This window comes from Cavia porcellus, unplaced genomic scaffold, assembly GCF_034190915.1.
Source record: "Cavia porcellus strain 051 isolate PalLab524CR breed Dunkin Hartley unplaced genomic scaffold, mCavPor4.1 scaffold_32, whole genome shotgun sequence".
NCBI classification, from domain to species: Eukaryota; Metazoa; Chordata; class Mammalia; order Rodentia; family Caviidae; genus Cavia; species Cavia porcellus.
This window is the reverse complement of record NW_026947515.1, coordinates 18,537,432-18,550,222: the sequence shown is the minus strand read 5'-3', so window position 1 is coordinate 18,550,222 and position 12,791 is coordinate 18,537,432. Positions and strand designations below refer to the sequence as shown.

General features: G+C 46.0%; 1 protein-coding gene across 1 annotated transcript; it reads left to right on the top strand.

Moving 5' to 3' along the window:
- Nucleotides 1-213: 213 nt before the first annotated feature.
- Nucleotides 214-10,294, top strand: LOC100731642 (conserved oligomeric Golgi complex subunit 1-like). The gene is given in 15 exon segments (XM_063242681.1): nucleotides 214-359; nucleotides 573-754; nucleotides 888-1,067; nucleotides 3,027-3,183; nucleotides 3,856-3,947; nucleotides 3,950-4,062; nucleotides 4,400-4,765; nucleotides 4,767-5,189; nucleotides 6,553-6,625; nucleotides 6,628-6,695; nucleotides 7,149-7,307; nucleotides 8,123-8,247; nucleotides 8,851-8,959; nucleotides 9,382-9,491; nucleotides 9,572-10,294. Coding segments are annotated over 15 exon segments (2,412 nt in total). The 3' UTR covers nucleotides 9,681-10,294.
- The last annotated feature ends 2,497 nt before the right edge of the window (nucleotides 10,295-12,791 follow it).

Sequence of the window (12,791 nt, the reverse complement as noted above, 5' to 3'; positions counted from 1 at the left end):
AACCAGAGGGTGAGATGATGAAGGTGTTTACTTTACATTAGACCTTGACACCCAGCCAAGTGGCACTGAGTCCAGAATAGTGAAACCTTAAAATACTGAAATACCTCTGACTTGTCATTTAGCCTGCAGAACACTGATCTGGCTTTTATTTTTCTGACTTTGTTATGCCCTTCCCAACAGCAGCTGCCAGCGTCCTAGGAGAAGTTTTGCAGCATGGCTGCCAAGATCAAGCTGCTATTGGAAATTCCTGAGAAGATCTGGAGCTCCATGGAAGCCTCTCAGTGTCTCCAGGCCACACAGCTCTACCTGCTCTGCTGCCACCTCCACAGCCTGCTCCAGCTGGATGCATCCAGTTCACAGTACAGTCCAGTCCTCTCCTGATTTCCTATACTCATCCGGCAGGTGGCAGCAGCCAGCCACTTCCGGTGAGTAGATGCAACAGGAAGGTCTCCAGTGATTGCCAGGCCTTCATCACTGCAGTTTTATGGAATCTGTCTTCTTTCCCAGTATACCAGGGCTCTTCACCCAAGATGTTAAAAATTTCCTGCTGATGTTTGTCATCTTCTTTCAAGGTCAGCAATTCTGCGTGAAAGCAAGATGCTGCTCAAATGCCATGCTGTGTCTGACCAAGCTGTGGCAGGGGCCCTCTGCTCTATAATGCTCCTAGAAGAGAGTTCCCCTCGCCAAGCCCTCACAGATTTCTTGATGGCCAGAAAAGCAGCTATTCAGACACTTCTCAACCAGCTGAATCACGGTGGGTGTGACTTCTTTCCAAAATTTTGGTCCTTAAGTATAGAATTGAACAGGGAAAGCAGAGAGAGACTGGAGCATCCAAAGGGCTATGTCTTTACCTTTTCTAATAGAAATTGTTTAAAGAGAGTGATTTCTTCTCACAGGTTCTGGCATCAAGGCCCAGTTTTGCTCATTAGTGGAATTGCTGGCCACCACGTTAAACCAAGCACATGCCCTTTTCTACACTTTACCAGAAGGGCTGCTGCCAGATCCATGCCTGCCATGTGGGCTGCTCTTCTCTACTCTGGAGACCATCACAGGCCAGCATCCCACCGGTGAGCTCTTAACCAACAGTTTTCTGGCTCATCCAATAGATCCTTACCCAGAGTCTAACTTGTTCCAGCCACTGGGCCAGGAAACTAGAGAAACATGGAGGTCATGGTCTAGTGGTAGAGGCAGATATTAAGCTCATTAATATGCAAACAACTGTTTAATGTCACTATTAGTCATTGCTATAAATGCAGAATACAAGTTGCCTTGGGAACACTGACTGGAACTTGCTAGGGCCAGAGAGGACTATATGATGAAGTGATCGTTAAACTGAAGGCTAAAGGTAGAGTATAATTTATCAAGGAAGAGAGTTCCAAGCAAAGGGAGAAGAGTATATAGAACTGTAAAGCAAGGAAGATGGTAGTGTCATGGAGGAAGTGAAGAAGGCCAGTGAGGGTGAGGTTTCCTGAATGAGATTTAAAAGAGCAAGAGAGGAGATAAGATGTTGCCAAGAGCCAATTAAAGGCAGGTCTTGTGGGCAAGCCTTGGGAGTGTGGACTTTATCCAAGGACCAATGGATACCTTCTGGGACCTTCCTAGATTGTGTAGCTCCTGTGTGTTCTCATGTATTCCCTTCAGTTGGGTAGCCTGTATTTCAACTGTAATTAAATAACTACAACTGGCTCTTAAGTGTTAGTGGGATCCCACAGGGTAGAGGGATGCTGAGGGCTCACTTAGGAGGCTGTCATTGTGATCATGGGGTCAGATTGTAAGTTACAAGGGAGCTGTAGAAATGGAGCTCACTGGACAATCTTCATGTCTGTTGAAGAAAGGATTTTTTTGAGACAGGGTTTCACTATGTAGTTCACACTGGCCTTGAACTCACTATGTGGCCCAGGCTGGCTTCAAACTCATAGTGACCCCTTGCCTTATCCTACTCAGTGCTGGGATTACAGGCCTGTGCCACCTTACCTGGCATCTCGAGGAAAGGATTTGATGCTGGGTTGGTTTGGAAAGGGAAGTGTCCAAGTTAACTAGAAAAGGAGCTGATTTGAAGAGTCTGGTGGTGAGTTCACACACTAGAGAGGATTGATACGTTGGAATGGTACTGGGGTTGAGAAAATGACTCTCAGAGACACACCTGCAGTGCATCTGCATATGGGAGTTATTTGATACATATGGAAGTTATTTAAGAAAAAAATGTTGAGAGAGCAAGCAGTGCCTTAGAACTCCAGGAGTACAAAGGCACGTGGGAGTGTCTCCAAAACAGCAGAAATACACACAAAGACCAAAAACCAACAAGTGAGTGTGGCTGTGACCAAGTGGCCATTTCCAAAAAGAGATACAATATCATACAACCTCATCTTTGAGTGACTTGACCTTTCTGCTCAGACACTGTTCCCTTGTATTTTGGTTTCTCTCCCAGTGCTTACATTTGCTACTTTACGCCCTTCACAGAGGATGAGGATAGCTAATCTCTAGTGCACTGGCAAACAGAGTTACGAGTCACTTCAGAAGGGCCCGGGGTTTTAAACTCCCAGGACTTTGCACACAGAGTACAGGGTGCATCACCTCTAAGCTGCACCGCATAGTTCCTCAAGGGTGATAGGAATATGGTGTTAAAATGTCAGAGATTGCCAGGGGATGTGTTACTGTAGTCCCAGGTCTGCAAGAGGCTGAAGCCAGAGGATCACTGATGCCCAGGGTTAGAGGACACATTGGCCAACACAGCAAGATCCTACTTTAAGGAAAGAAAAACAATGTTAGGGTGTGCACAGCACTATGTCTTCCTTCTACTCTTTTACCTGTACGTCTTCATCCCAGAGATGACCACAGTTACAGGAATTCTGATCCCTGTTGAGGAGGGACTGGACATATGCTGTACTTTATTTTTCCCTATGTTGTAGGGTTCTATTTTGACTCACCAGTGAAAATTGAATTTTTGGAAATTCCTCTGAGGTCCATTTTTAATAATGTATTTCCAGGTATGGCCTGGGCTACCTCTCACTGAGATTTTTCTGTAGGCAAAGGGATTAGTGTCCTGCAAGGGGAGATGAAGCTGGGCAGCTGGCTCAGACACCTGCCGTCATCTGTCGTCGAGCTCCAGCCAGTGCTCTGAACCCTGGCACATCCCATCAGCCAGGAATACCTGAGAGACACGCTGCAGAAGTGGATCGCCATGTGAGTAGCACATACCTCTGAGGCGGGCCTGGCCCCCGTGCAGCCTGCGATGTGGCCGTACACGGGTCAGTGAGGTCTGTGCAGAGAATCCCAACCACTTGGCTGAAGTGCCCCTGCGTTCCCCTGGGGGAGAACCAAGGAAGAAAACTGTCTTTGACAATATTACGTAGGGGCCCTTAAATTCTCTTTAAGTAAGAGTTTTCCAATTCCTAAAATTTTATTTAATGCTTTTGTATTTGAAACAATTCCATGGATCTTGAGAGTCTCTCATGTCTTCAAGAAAGTAAGAATGAAGAGGGCTGAGGACTCTGTGCCAGAACCATTCAGAAACATTGGCACCTAAGTGCTCTGAATTTATATGTGTCTGTGTCTCTGTCTCTAGGTAAGAGATTTTCAAGTAGGGGGGAATGGTTTCTGGAAGGCTGAGGCTGGGGGATTCAAATTTGAACCCAGCCTGAGTAACTTGGTGATATAGCTAGACCTTATTCCCAGTAAATAAAATTTTAAAAGAGGCTCGGTATCTATCTGACTGCAGAGGTCCTGGGTTCCGATTCCCAGACCCTTCACTGCCTCAAAAAAAAAAAAAAAGTTTGGGAACAAGTTATTGTCATTTTTCTTAATAATGGTATGGAAACCACAAGCATAATGAAGCTCATGGGAAATGTTGTTCAGGTGTACTGAAGATATTAAGAACGGGATCACTAACCTGCTTCTGTATGTGAAGAGCATGAAAGGTCTCGCTGGGATTTGGGATGCCATGTGGCAGTTACAAGTGAGCCCGCCAGACACAGCTGGGAGGTGGTGTGCTGGCGGCTTCTGGAGAAGCCACTGCTGTTCTGGGAGGACATGATGCAGCAGCTGTTCCTGGACCGCCTATAGGTGAGGCGGGAAACCCCCTAGGCCCCCTGTTTCACAGCCGACCCAGTGTGAACTTGTGTCTATCCTGAGAGCCTCCTGTCACTTCCTGGGTCTATTCTGTCCCTACTCACTACCACTTGGAGAAACTAGACCTGAGCAGCATACCAGACCTCACTTAGGTGGCCTGGAACAAGCCCGTGTCTATCAGGGTGGTATCTTTTGATTCGTGCCACACCACAAAGATTTTCTGAATGTCCTGGGAACATTCTGAATGCTAAGGTCACTTGCTACTTGTTCCTGTTGTTTTGAAATTTCATTAAAGAACAAGGGTTAGAACTGTCCTCTCATTCTCTTTCAGACTCTGACAAAGGAAGGCTTTGAGTCCATCAGTAGCTCCAAAGAGCTGCTGGTCTCAGCTCTGCAGGAACTTGAGAACAGCACCGGCAGTTCTACACCAAACAAGCACATTCTCTTTGAGCAAAACATGTCTCTCTTCCTCTGGCATGAGAGTCCCACTGACCTGCCTTCTGATGCCTCCTGGGTCAGTGTGGCAAACCGACCCCAGTTAGCCAATAGTGGCCTCTCCATGAAAGCCCAGGCTATTAGTCCTCATGTCCAGAATTTCTGTACTGCCTTGCATTCCAAGCTAAAGGTTAAACTGGATGACCTCCTGACTTACCTTCCCTCTGATGACTCGGCCCTGCCCAAGGATACTGCCCCCCATGCTGCAGGCCAAAAACTCTGCCTTTGACCGATACGCAGATGCTGGGACTGTGCAAGCCATGCTGCGGACTCACTCTGTGGGGTGTGTCAAATACATCCTGGGTTGCATCCAGGCGGAGCTGCAGAGCATCGAAGTTGTTGTACAAGCCCAGGAGGATGTCCTCCTCAGCACCAAGCTGCACGGTCCTCTTCATGGCCAACTCTGCCAGTCCCTGGGAGAACTGTGCCCCCACCTGAAGCTGTGCATTGTGGGAAGGTCTAGAAGTGCTGAGAAGCCAGAAAGGGAGACAAGGGCTCCGAAAAAGCAGGCAAAGGGGAAAGCTCAGGATCTCACTCCCGGGCAGGCCCAGTGGCAGGAGGTGAAAGAATTACTTCTCCAGCACAGTGTGATGGGCCACCAGGTCTGGAGCTCAGCAGTTGTGACAGTGATGAGAGGAGATTCTTAGGATCTTTTGTTTGCCTCCGTTTGTCTCACTCAGGTCTTGCTAACCTTAGTTCCTTAGGTTGTAAGAGAGTAACAGCTTATTTCACAGTTGTGTGCAACTTGCCTCTCCAAGGTGATTCCAGTGTAAACCTTTTCTACTTGTTTTTAACTTAGATTTTATGGACAGAAAGCCTTCTTTTTTTCCTTCTATCAGGGGAAATGAAAGATCCATAAAATATGGTACTCGCCTATGATCCTAGTAATCTGAGAGGCTGAGGCAGAAGGATCACATTTTTAAGCCCAGCCTGGGCAACTTCAGGCCATATTAAGACTATTTCAAAGTAAACAAAGTAATAATTAATAAATCATTGGGAGATAGAGTTCAGTGCAAAGGTGTGAGGTTAAATCCCCAATACCATAACAATCACACACACACACACACACACACGAAAAAGAACTAAAGAAACATTTTTGCCTGGGCAGAGGTCTGTCTGTCTTTTTTTTTGTCTTTTTTGTTTTTATCGGTACCAGGAATCGAACTCACGACCACACACTTGCAACGAAGGCACTTTTGCTGCTGAGCTAAATCCCCAGCCCCAGTCTGTCTGTCTTGCCCTTAGTGTAAATATCTCAATCCTTCACTGTCTACTGCTTATATATTGAGACAGTTAATTTTATATAAACAGCTCATAATCTCATGAACTCAAAGAATGAAATCATAGACAAAAGGAAGAATTAGGAAATAATTTATTGGAAATAAGAGAAATATTTCTGTTCCCAGAAAGAGATTTTGAATGGAAATCCAAATCACTTAAGGTTTCTTTTCTTTTCTTTTCTTTTTTGTCCTGTTTTTACATGAATAAGCAGAATGTGAAAAAAGCTTTTTTCAAAGAAAATGAGTTTAAAGCAGTGGGTCTTTGAGGTATAGACTGGAGAAACGGAGGAACTGTCACCTTGGCCTACTCTGTATGAGCTTTTGTGGGGAGGAAAAGTCCTTGTCTGTAATTTTATTTTAATCTTGTGTCTTTCTGTCTTTAATATTTTAAAGCTTATCTAGCTGCTTGAATTAGCTGTAAATGGATGTGTGTTATTTTTTATTTTTATGTGACTTTATCTTAGGCTGTTCTAGCTGCCTCCTCACAAGATAAGTAAGCTGTTACAGTGTATGGTAGTGTTTGATGTGAGTAAGGTGCATAGCATCTGCATTCCCTTTATTGGTAGTGGTAATTAGGAAAAGGAGGGTAGTGGTGACCCCTCATCATCCCACTTACAACCTCAGCAGCTTAATGTGGTTTGAAGATTGTTCCAGGTAACAAATGCTACAGTCTGTAGGACTTACATGGATATTTTACTTTGATCACCAGGTTCTGGTTCATAGGTTTACCCAGTCATTACTTTTAGATGACGCTGGCTCCATCCTAGCCACAGCCACAAACTGGAACTGGAAATCCAGGAGGAGACTGAGTCTGGCAGCAGCATCACATCCAAGATCCGACTCCCTTCACAGGTGAGCACATCCTGCCGTCACAGGGACCTGAGCTGAAGGGAAAGACCTCCTATTGGGGACGCAAAACAATCTCAGAGAGTCATTCAACATGCAGCTTCGGAGGAGTAGTTGCTGAGAGATGTACCACAGGACTGTGGGGGCATGAGGATGTGAGAACACCTAGATCAAAGGCCGCTTTAGAAGCGGACTGATGATACTTTTCTTGGTAGCATGGGCCTTGTGCTGAGACAGCCACTTACCCTGAAGTGAGACAGCAGCATTACAATGCCGTCTGCCTAGTGGACCTCAGACCACAAAAGCGAAGACTTCACAGAGACTTTGTATCTGGGAGATGCTTGAGCAGGGAGCTCGAGGTCCTGGCATATGTGCCTTGAAAGGATAAATGGGCCCACTTTTGCTATGTGTCATTTAATGGGTGTAAGTTGGCAACATGACATTCCTTTGTTTTTGTAGCCATCCTGGTATGTACAGTCCTTCCTGTTTAGCTTATGCCAGGAAATGAATCGGGTTGGAGGCCACACCCTGCCAAAAGTGACACTCCAGGAGATGCTGAAAAACTGCATGGTTCAAGTAATCACTGCCTATGAGAAACTTTCAGAAGGAAAGCAAAAGGTGGGTGTTTGATTGATGCCCCATTAGTAATAAACAAAGGCTTTTCTTTTTCTTGGTTGTTGCCAGTTCACGTCAAAGGTCCGGAGTGTTAAATGTCACACAGCCTAGGCATCCGGTCCTGTAAAGGCTCCTGCAGCTCTGTGGCTCACACCCATTCTCTTGGGGCATACTAGTCTCCCTGAAGGAGGAGGTTCAGGACAAGTCAGTCAGATGGTGGCTTTCAGAAAAAGGAGGCCCGGCTCACAGGTGGCGCTGCCACCTGCTCACTGCAGACTTTGGGCAAATGATTAACCTTACATTTCCTTCTATGTGCCCAGTAGATGAAGTCTTCAGCTGGTTCCTCCCAGCTAACATGGAGATCTCCGCACTCATCATCAGCAGGGGTGCCCGTTAGGAGGGCAGCTGCTCAGCACAGCTGTGGCACAGACAGGAGTAGGGGGAAGTCTGTGTCCCCCAGCCTCTGCTTCCCACTGCATTAGACACATGTGAAAGACAGGAGCAGTCCTGACGGAGGAACAAAGTCAGTGAGTTCTGCTCTGCTAGGGTTCCTCACCATATGCCTCCTTCACACACGAGGCCCTGGTTTGCAGAAATGACACCTACAGCAGCCGTGAGGCCTGTTTGATTAAGGGCGGGGTCTCCCTGAATGCTCTGCTCTTAGGTTTTTAGCCTTCCGACCCAGCTGCTAGTGCACACTGTGGTTGTGAGATTAACCCTGCCTGGGAAACACCAAGTTGTAGCCCAGTCGGAACACGCAGTTAGTCACTGTGCCACGTAATGAGCCATGTGTCCCTGGGCTGGGGACTCACTTGCAGAAGGAAGGTGCATTTCCACTGACACAGAATTGGGTGCTGCAGCCCCTCTATGACCTGTGCTACCTCCGCAGTGTCCTCAGTAGCAAGCAAGAGATGAAGAGTGGTCACGGCACGCTGGACTGCAGGTGCTGCCTCTCTGCTGGGCTGTCCACCAAGGTCTCTTCCCAGTGCACAGAGATGCTCCCTGCTCATGGGGGCTGTTCTCAGTTTTTTTTTCACAGTAGTATGGAGGGAAAACAGCAAGCATTCAGGAGAATTATCATTCACATTTGGCAGTTGGGGCTTTTCCTGGGCTCGCACTATGCATTATGATCCTCTCTCAAAATGTGGTCAGCATCCGGAGGCCACGGCTCCAGGGCAGCCCTATAGGCACAAAGAGAAACCACGTACCCTCTGAGCAGGTGCTGATGCTTGGCTGTGGTGGTCAGTTCCAGTTTACAGTGCTTTCAATTTACAGTGGTTTGCTGGGACCTGACGCCCTCAGAAGTGTAGTGCTGGGTGCATTTCATGTCAAGCAAAGTAGGCAGAACTTCATTCCTCTGGAGGTCCAGCTTGTGACTGCTGGGTATAATTTGAGATCTTAGTGCTTCCCCTAGAAACAGCAGGAAAGAATGCTTTTGACTTAGATATCAAATCTACTTCAGAATTTCTGTAAATAGAAAATATTGTAAAATTGTTTTTTCATCCTTAAAAACCCTGGAAAATAACGATGGTACAACTTTTCTAAGAACTGAGAAAGTGACTGAGCACTTGGAAGCTCTCATCGACCCCTTTGACCTGGATGTGTTCACACCGTACCTCAACAGCAACCTCCATCTCCTGGTGCAGCGCACTTCCGTAAGTTGCCTCAAAATACCCTCAGCATGAACTAAATGCCACAGCCCCACATTACACAACAGACCTGCTCAGCAGTTAGTACTCAGGGAGGCAGTGTTGGCAGAGGGTGACACGCAGGCAGCTGAGTAGAGGTGCAAAGGCTGAAAGAGGATGAGAGAAAATCACATGCACTGGGGTGGCAGTGATCTAACCTCTTAAGTTATAGTTAAGGATTAATAAACCGTGATACAAACCTCAGAATGAGAACAACATGGCCATGAGATTCCATGAAAGAAAGTAATTTTGAAATATTCACACACTCAAAAGAACAGCTCCGAAAGTGACGGTTAGAAATTAATTGGTGGTGCTTAGTAACGGAGAAATGATTCTCTGATCTGAACAGTAAAATCCTGTATTATGCTCTGCTCACTCGTGTACATCAGGTCCTGTTTGGATTGGTTACTGGTACAGAGAACCAGGTCACCCCTCGGAGCAGTTCACTGAACTCCCAGGAAGCCCACAACATACTGCCATTGGCCTCGAGTCAGATCAGGTGAGCCAGAGCCTGAGAACTCTCACTGGGCCCCAAGGTTGCTCCTTCCTGCCCCTGAAATTCTTCCTCTCCTCTTGGAGGTTTGGCCTGCTTCCACTGAGCATGACGAGCACACGGAAGGCTAAGTCAAGCACCACAGGCGTCGAAACAGAAGCCCAGGTTAGTGCCCAGAAAGTTCTTCCCTGCTGATCCCATTCCACCCAACCCGGTCAATTCCCCGTGAAATAACTGTGAGAAAGAAGCGAGGGACAGAATGCACAGATGCTGTCTTAATAGCGGCGCAATAGAGAAATACAAGGTTTTACTAGTTTGAGCCAATAGAATATTTAACAAATGCCTGTTGCCACTGCCAAAGGGACTTATAATAGAAACATATCCCAGGTGCAAGGCTGTAGAAAATGTGCAAACAGGATGAAGATGGTTTCTTCAGTAGAGTAATAGGAGTAACTGCTCACCCAACGTATTTATGATAGTAATTTGTAGAAAATCCTTTTGTCCTGGTGGCTTCATTTTCCATAGCTCTAGTTGGGTGGCAAGTAAATGAGTTTGCTTTCTCCATATCTCCATTTTCCTCTTACTACACATTTCGTTTCAGTAGGATGCCATCCATTAAGCCTGAAGAGTCATCCTGGGTATTTCTGAATTCTGCTGTGTACATGGGTGTTTGGGAGCTCAGCTTGTCTTGTGGAGTTCAGTTGTTGTTTCTTTTCTTGTTGTACAAAATATTTGCGACATGTCCTTTTGTACTGCCTGTCATCAAACGTATTAAGGTCACAAATTCTTCTCAAACATCTGGCTTTAAATTGGGGGGACAGTTTAAGAAAAAAAGATTAAAAGGACTTTGCCAAAAATCCACTCTCCTTAAGCACGGCCTGTGTTGTAACTTTTCCCCGTAGTGCTAGTTTCCACATCCTGCTACTGGCCTTTAAATTCTATCCCTATTAGAGGAACAGACTGTGGAAAGCAGGTACATAGGGTTACTCTCTTCCTGGATTGGTTTTCTTTCTCCAGATTCAAGTTCTGTCAGATACTAAAACCCCGTGGCTGTCCCCCACATCCTTTTCAACCTTGAAAGAGCAAAGTCCTCTTAGTAGGGCCATCCAGCTGTCTCAGCCCTGCTGTGTGTGCTGTGTGGCTTCCAACTGGAGGGGCATGGACTGCAGTGCAGGGCAAGGGAAGGGGAGCAGGCAGAGGCTTCAGGTGGACTGTAAGGCACTTCCTCTACATCCTGTGGCAGGTTGGCCCCCTTGCACTCTGCAGAGCAGGTGACCCCGCGCAGCCTGGCTCCCTCTTCAGACAGCTCACCAGTGAGGAAGGCGAAACATCTGCATCTTCATTATTCAAACTCAGCTGGCTCTCAAGTATGACAAAATAACACAGGAGCATGTCCATGTCTTTAAATAAATAAATACTACTAGATTGTTTCCCTGGAAGGTGCCTCTCCTCATTTATTCCCAAGCCATCTCATTCCCTAGTCCTGTTAAGGTTGACTTTAAACAAATCTAATCCTCCTCCAGTAGTCTCATTTTGTTTTTCACTTTGGACATCAGTTCAGGTAACTTGTGTTTTGTCAACATTGATTTAGGCCTTTACTATTGAAATTGCATATCTTAGTGTCTTTTTTTTTGTTGCTAAGACAAAATACCCAACATTCAAAGTTAAAGAAGGAAAGATTTATTTCAGCTCACTTTTTGTAGAGGTTTCCATTCATAATCAGCTGGCCCCAAGGCAGGGTGGCAGGCAGGAGAGAATAAAAGTAAGCAAATTTCCAGTCCAAAAGGTACAAAGAGGGGAATTGAAAGGAACAAGAGCAAATCCAAATTCCAGCATGGCAAATATAATTCCTGTAGCTCATGTCCAACATGCAATGCAATCTGTGGCAAGATGTGAACTTCAAAGGGCTTTGGTGATTCACCCTTACTGTACTGTTGGTCGTTGTAGCTCCCAGGCATTAGCTTTGGGTGGGCTGTGCTCCTTCTTTGCAGTTTTCCTTAATGGGTCCACATTCCTGGCTTTTACAAACTTCTGGAGTCTCCAATTCACCTTTGGTTTCACATTCAAAGTTTCATAAATGCCCTCTCAGGGGCATACTGCCTGACTTCTCAGGCCTTCTAAAATCTGGAAAGCTGTCCTAGCCCCATAGACATTGTATTTTGCACACATCTAAAGCCAATACCACATGGTTGCTGCTAAGATCTGCTGTCTACTAGCCAGGCTTCCTTTTCTCTTGGCTATAGAGATAACCACCTATGAGTCAAATCCCAACAAACAACTTCCTTAGTCTGCCACCATTCTGCAACTTGGTTCTTTGGAACTTACTTCTCCTAGCAAAGTCTTTGACTTTTGAAATTATGACTCTGTAAAAGGTACAGTCTAATACTTCTTGTGATGTCCTCTAGCCATGTATTCTGTTGTTCTGAAATACTTGGCTTTTTCATGGTAGTCTTTTCAGGGACCAGTGTTTCCTATTCCGTCTTTACAGGCTATAAATCTACTGGAGGTTCCTTTCCAGCCAAACTCCAAACATTTTAAATCATTCTGTTAGGCTCTTTGCTCTTGATTCTGCACAGAAACCTAGTTAATATCCCTCAATAGTAGGTATGCCACGGCCTCAGCATGGGCTGCTAAATTCATTAGTTTGCTGCCTTTATTCTCAGTCATAGGCCAATTTCCTGGATGAGAGCAAAATGCAGACAAACTCTCTGCCATGGTAGAACAGCTGTTCTGGAATCCAACAGCAAAAGCCATCTTGTCTAGCAGAAGCCTCCTGGGCCTGTTCTTTAATGGCAGCTTTTTTATCAGCATTCTGGTCTTCTGTCCTCTGACTAGAGTCTCCTATCACGTACAGTTTAAGGCATTCCAAGACTGCTCTTTCTACTGGCATCTCTGAATCCTTTGAAACTCTTGCCATAAGCCAGTTGCAGAGGCTACTGAACCCATGTAGTCAGGTCAGTAACAGCAACAACCCCACTCCAATTCAGGTACCAAATTCTGCCTTTTCTCATTGTTGGGACAAAACACCCAACACCCAAATGGTAGTGACTGGCTGCAGCTCTAGGTGTTTCCAGGGGGAAGGACCATGTGAGGATGAGAAAATAAAGAACAGAGGTGAAAGCTGAGATCAGCTGGAGCCCTCTGTCCTGATGGGAGAGAAGGGACTGCTTAATCACTGGAGCACATTTATTTATATACTAAAGAGAAGGATGTCAGTTTCAACCTCGCTGCCTAGCACTTTGTTTGCCTGGCTTGCCGGGACCCTTTGCCTTCTTGGAGGTTAAACAGCTTGTTTTTGAGGCTTGT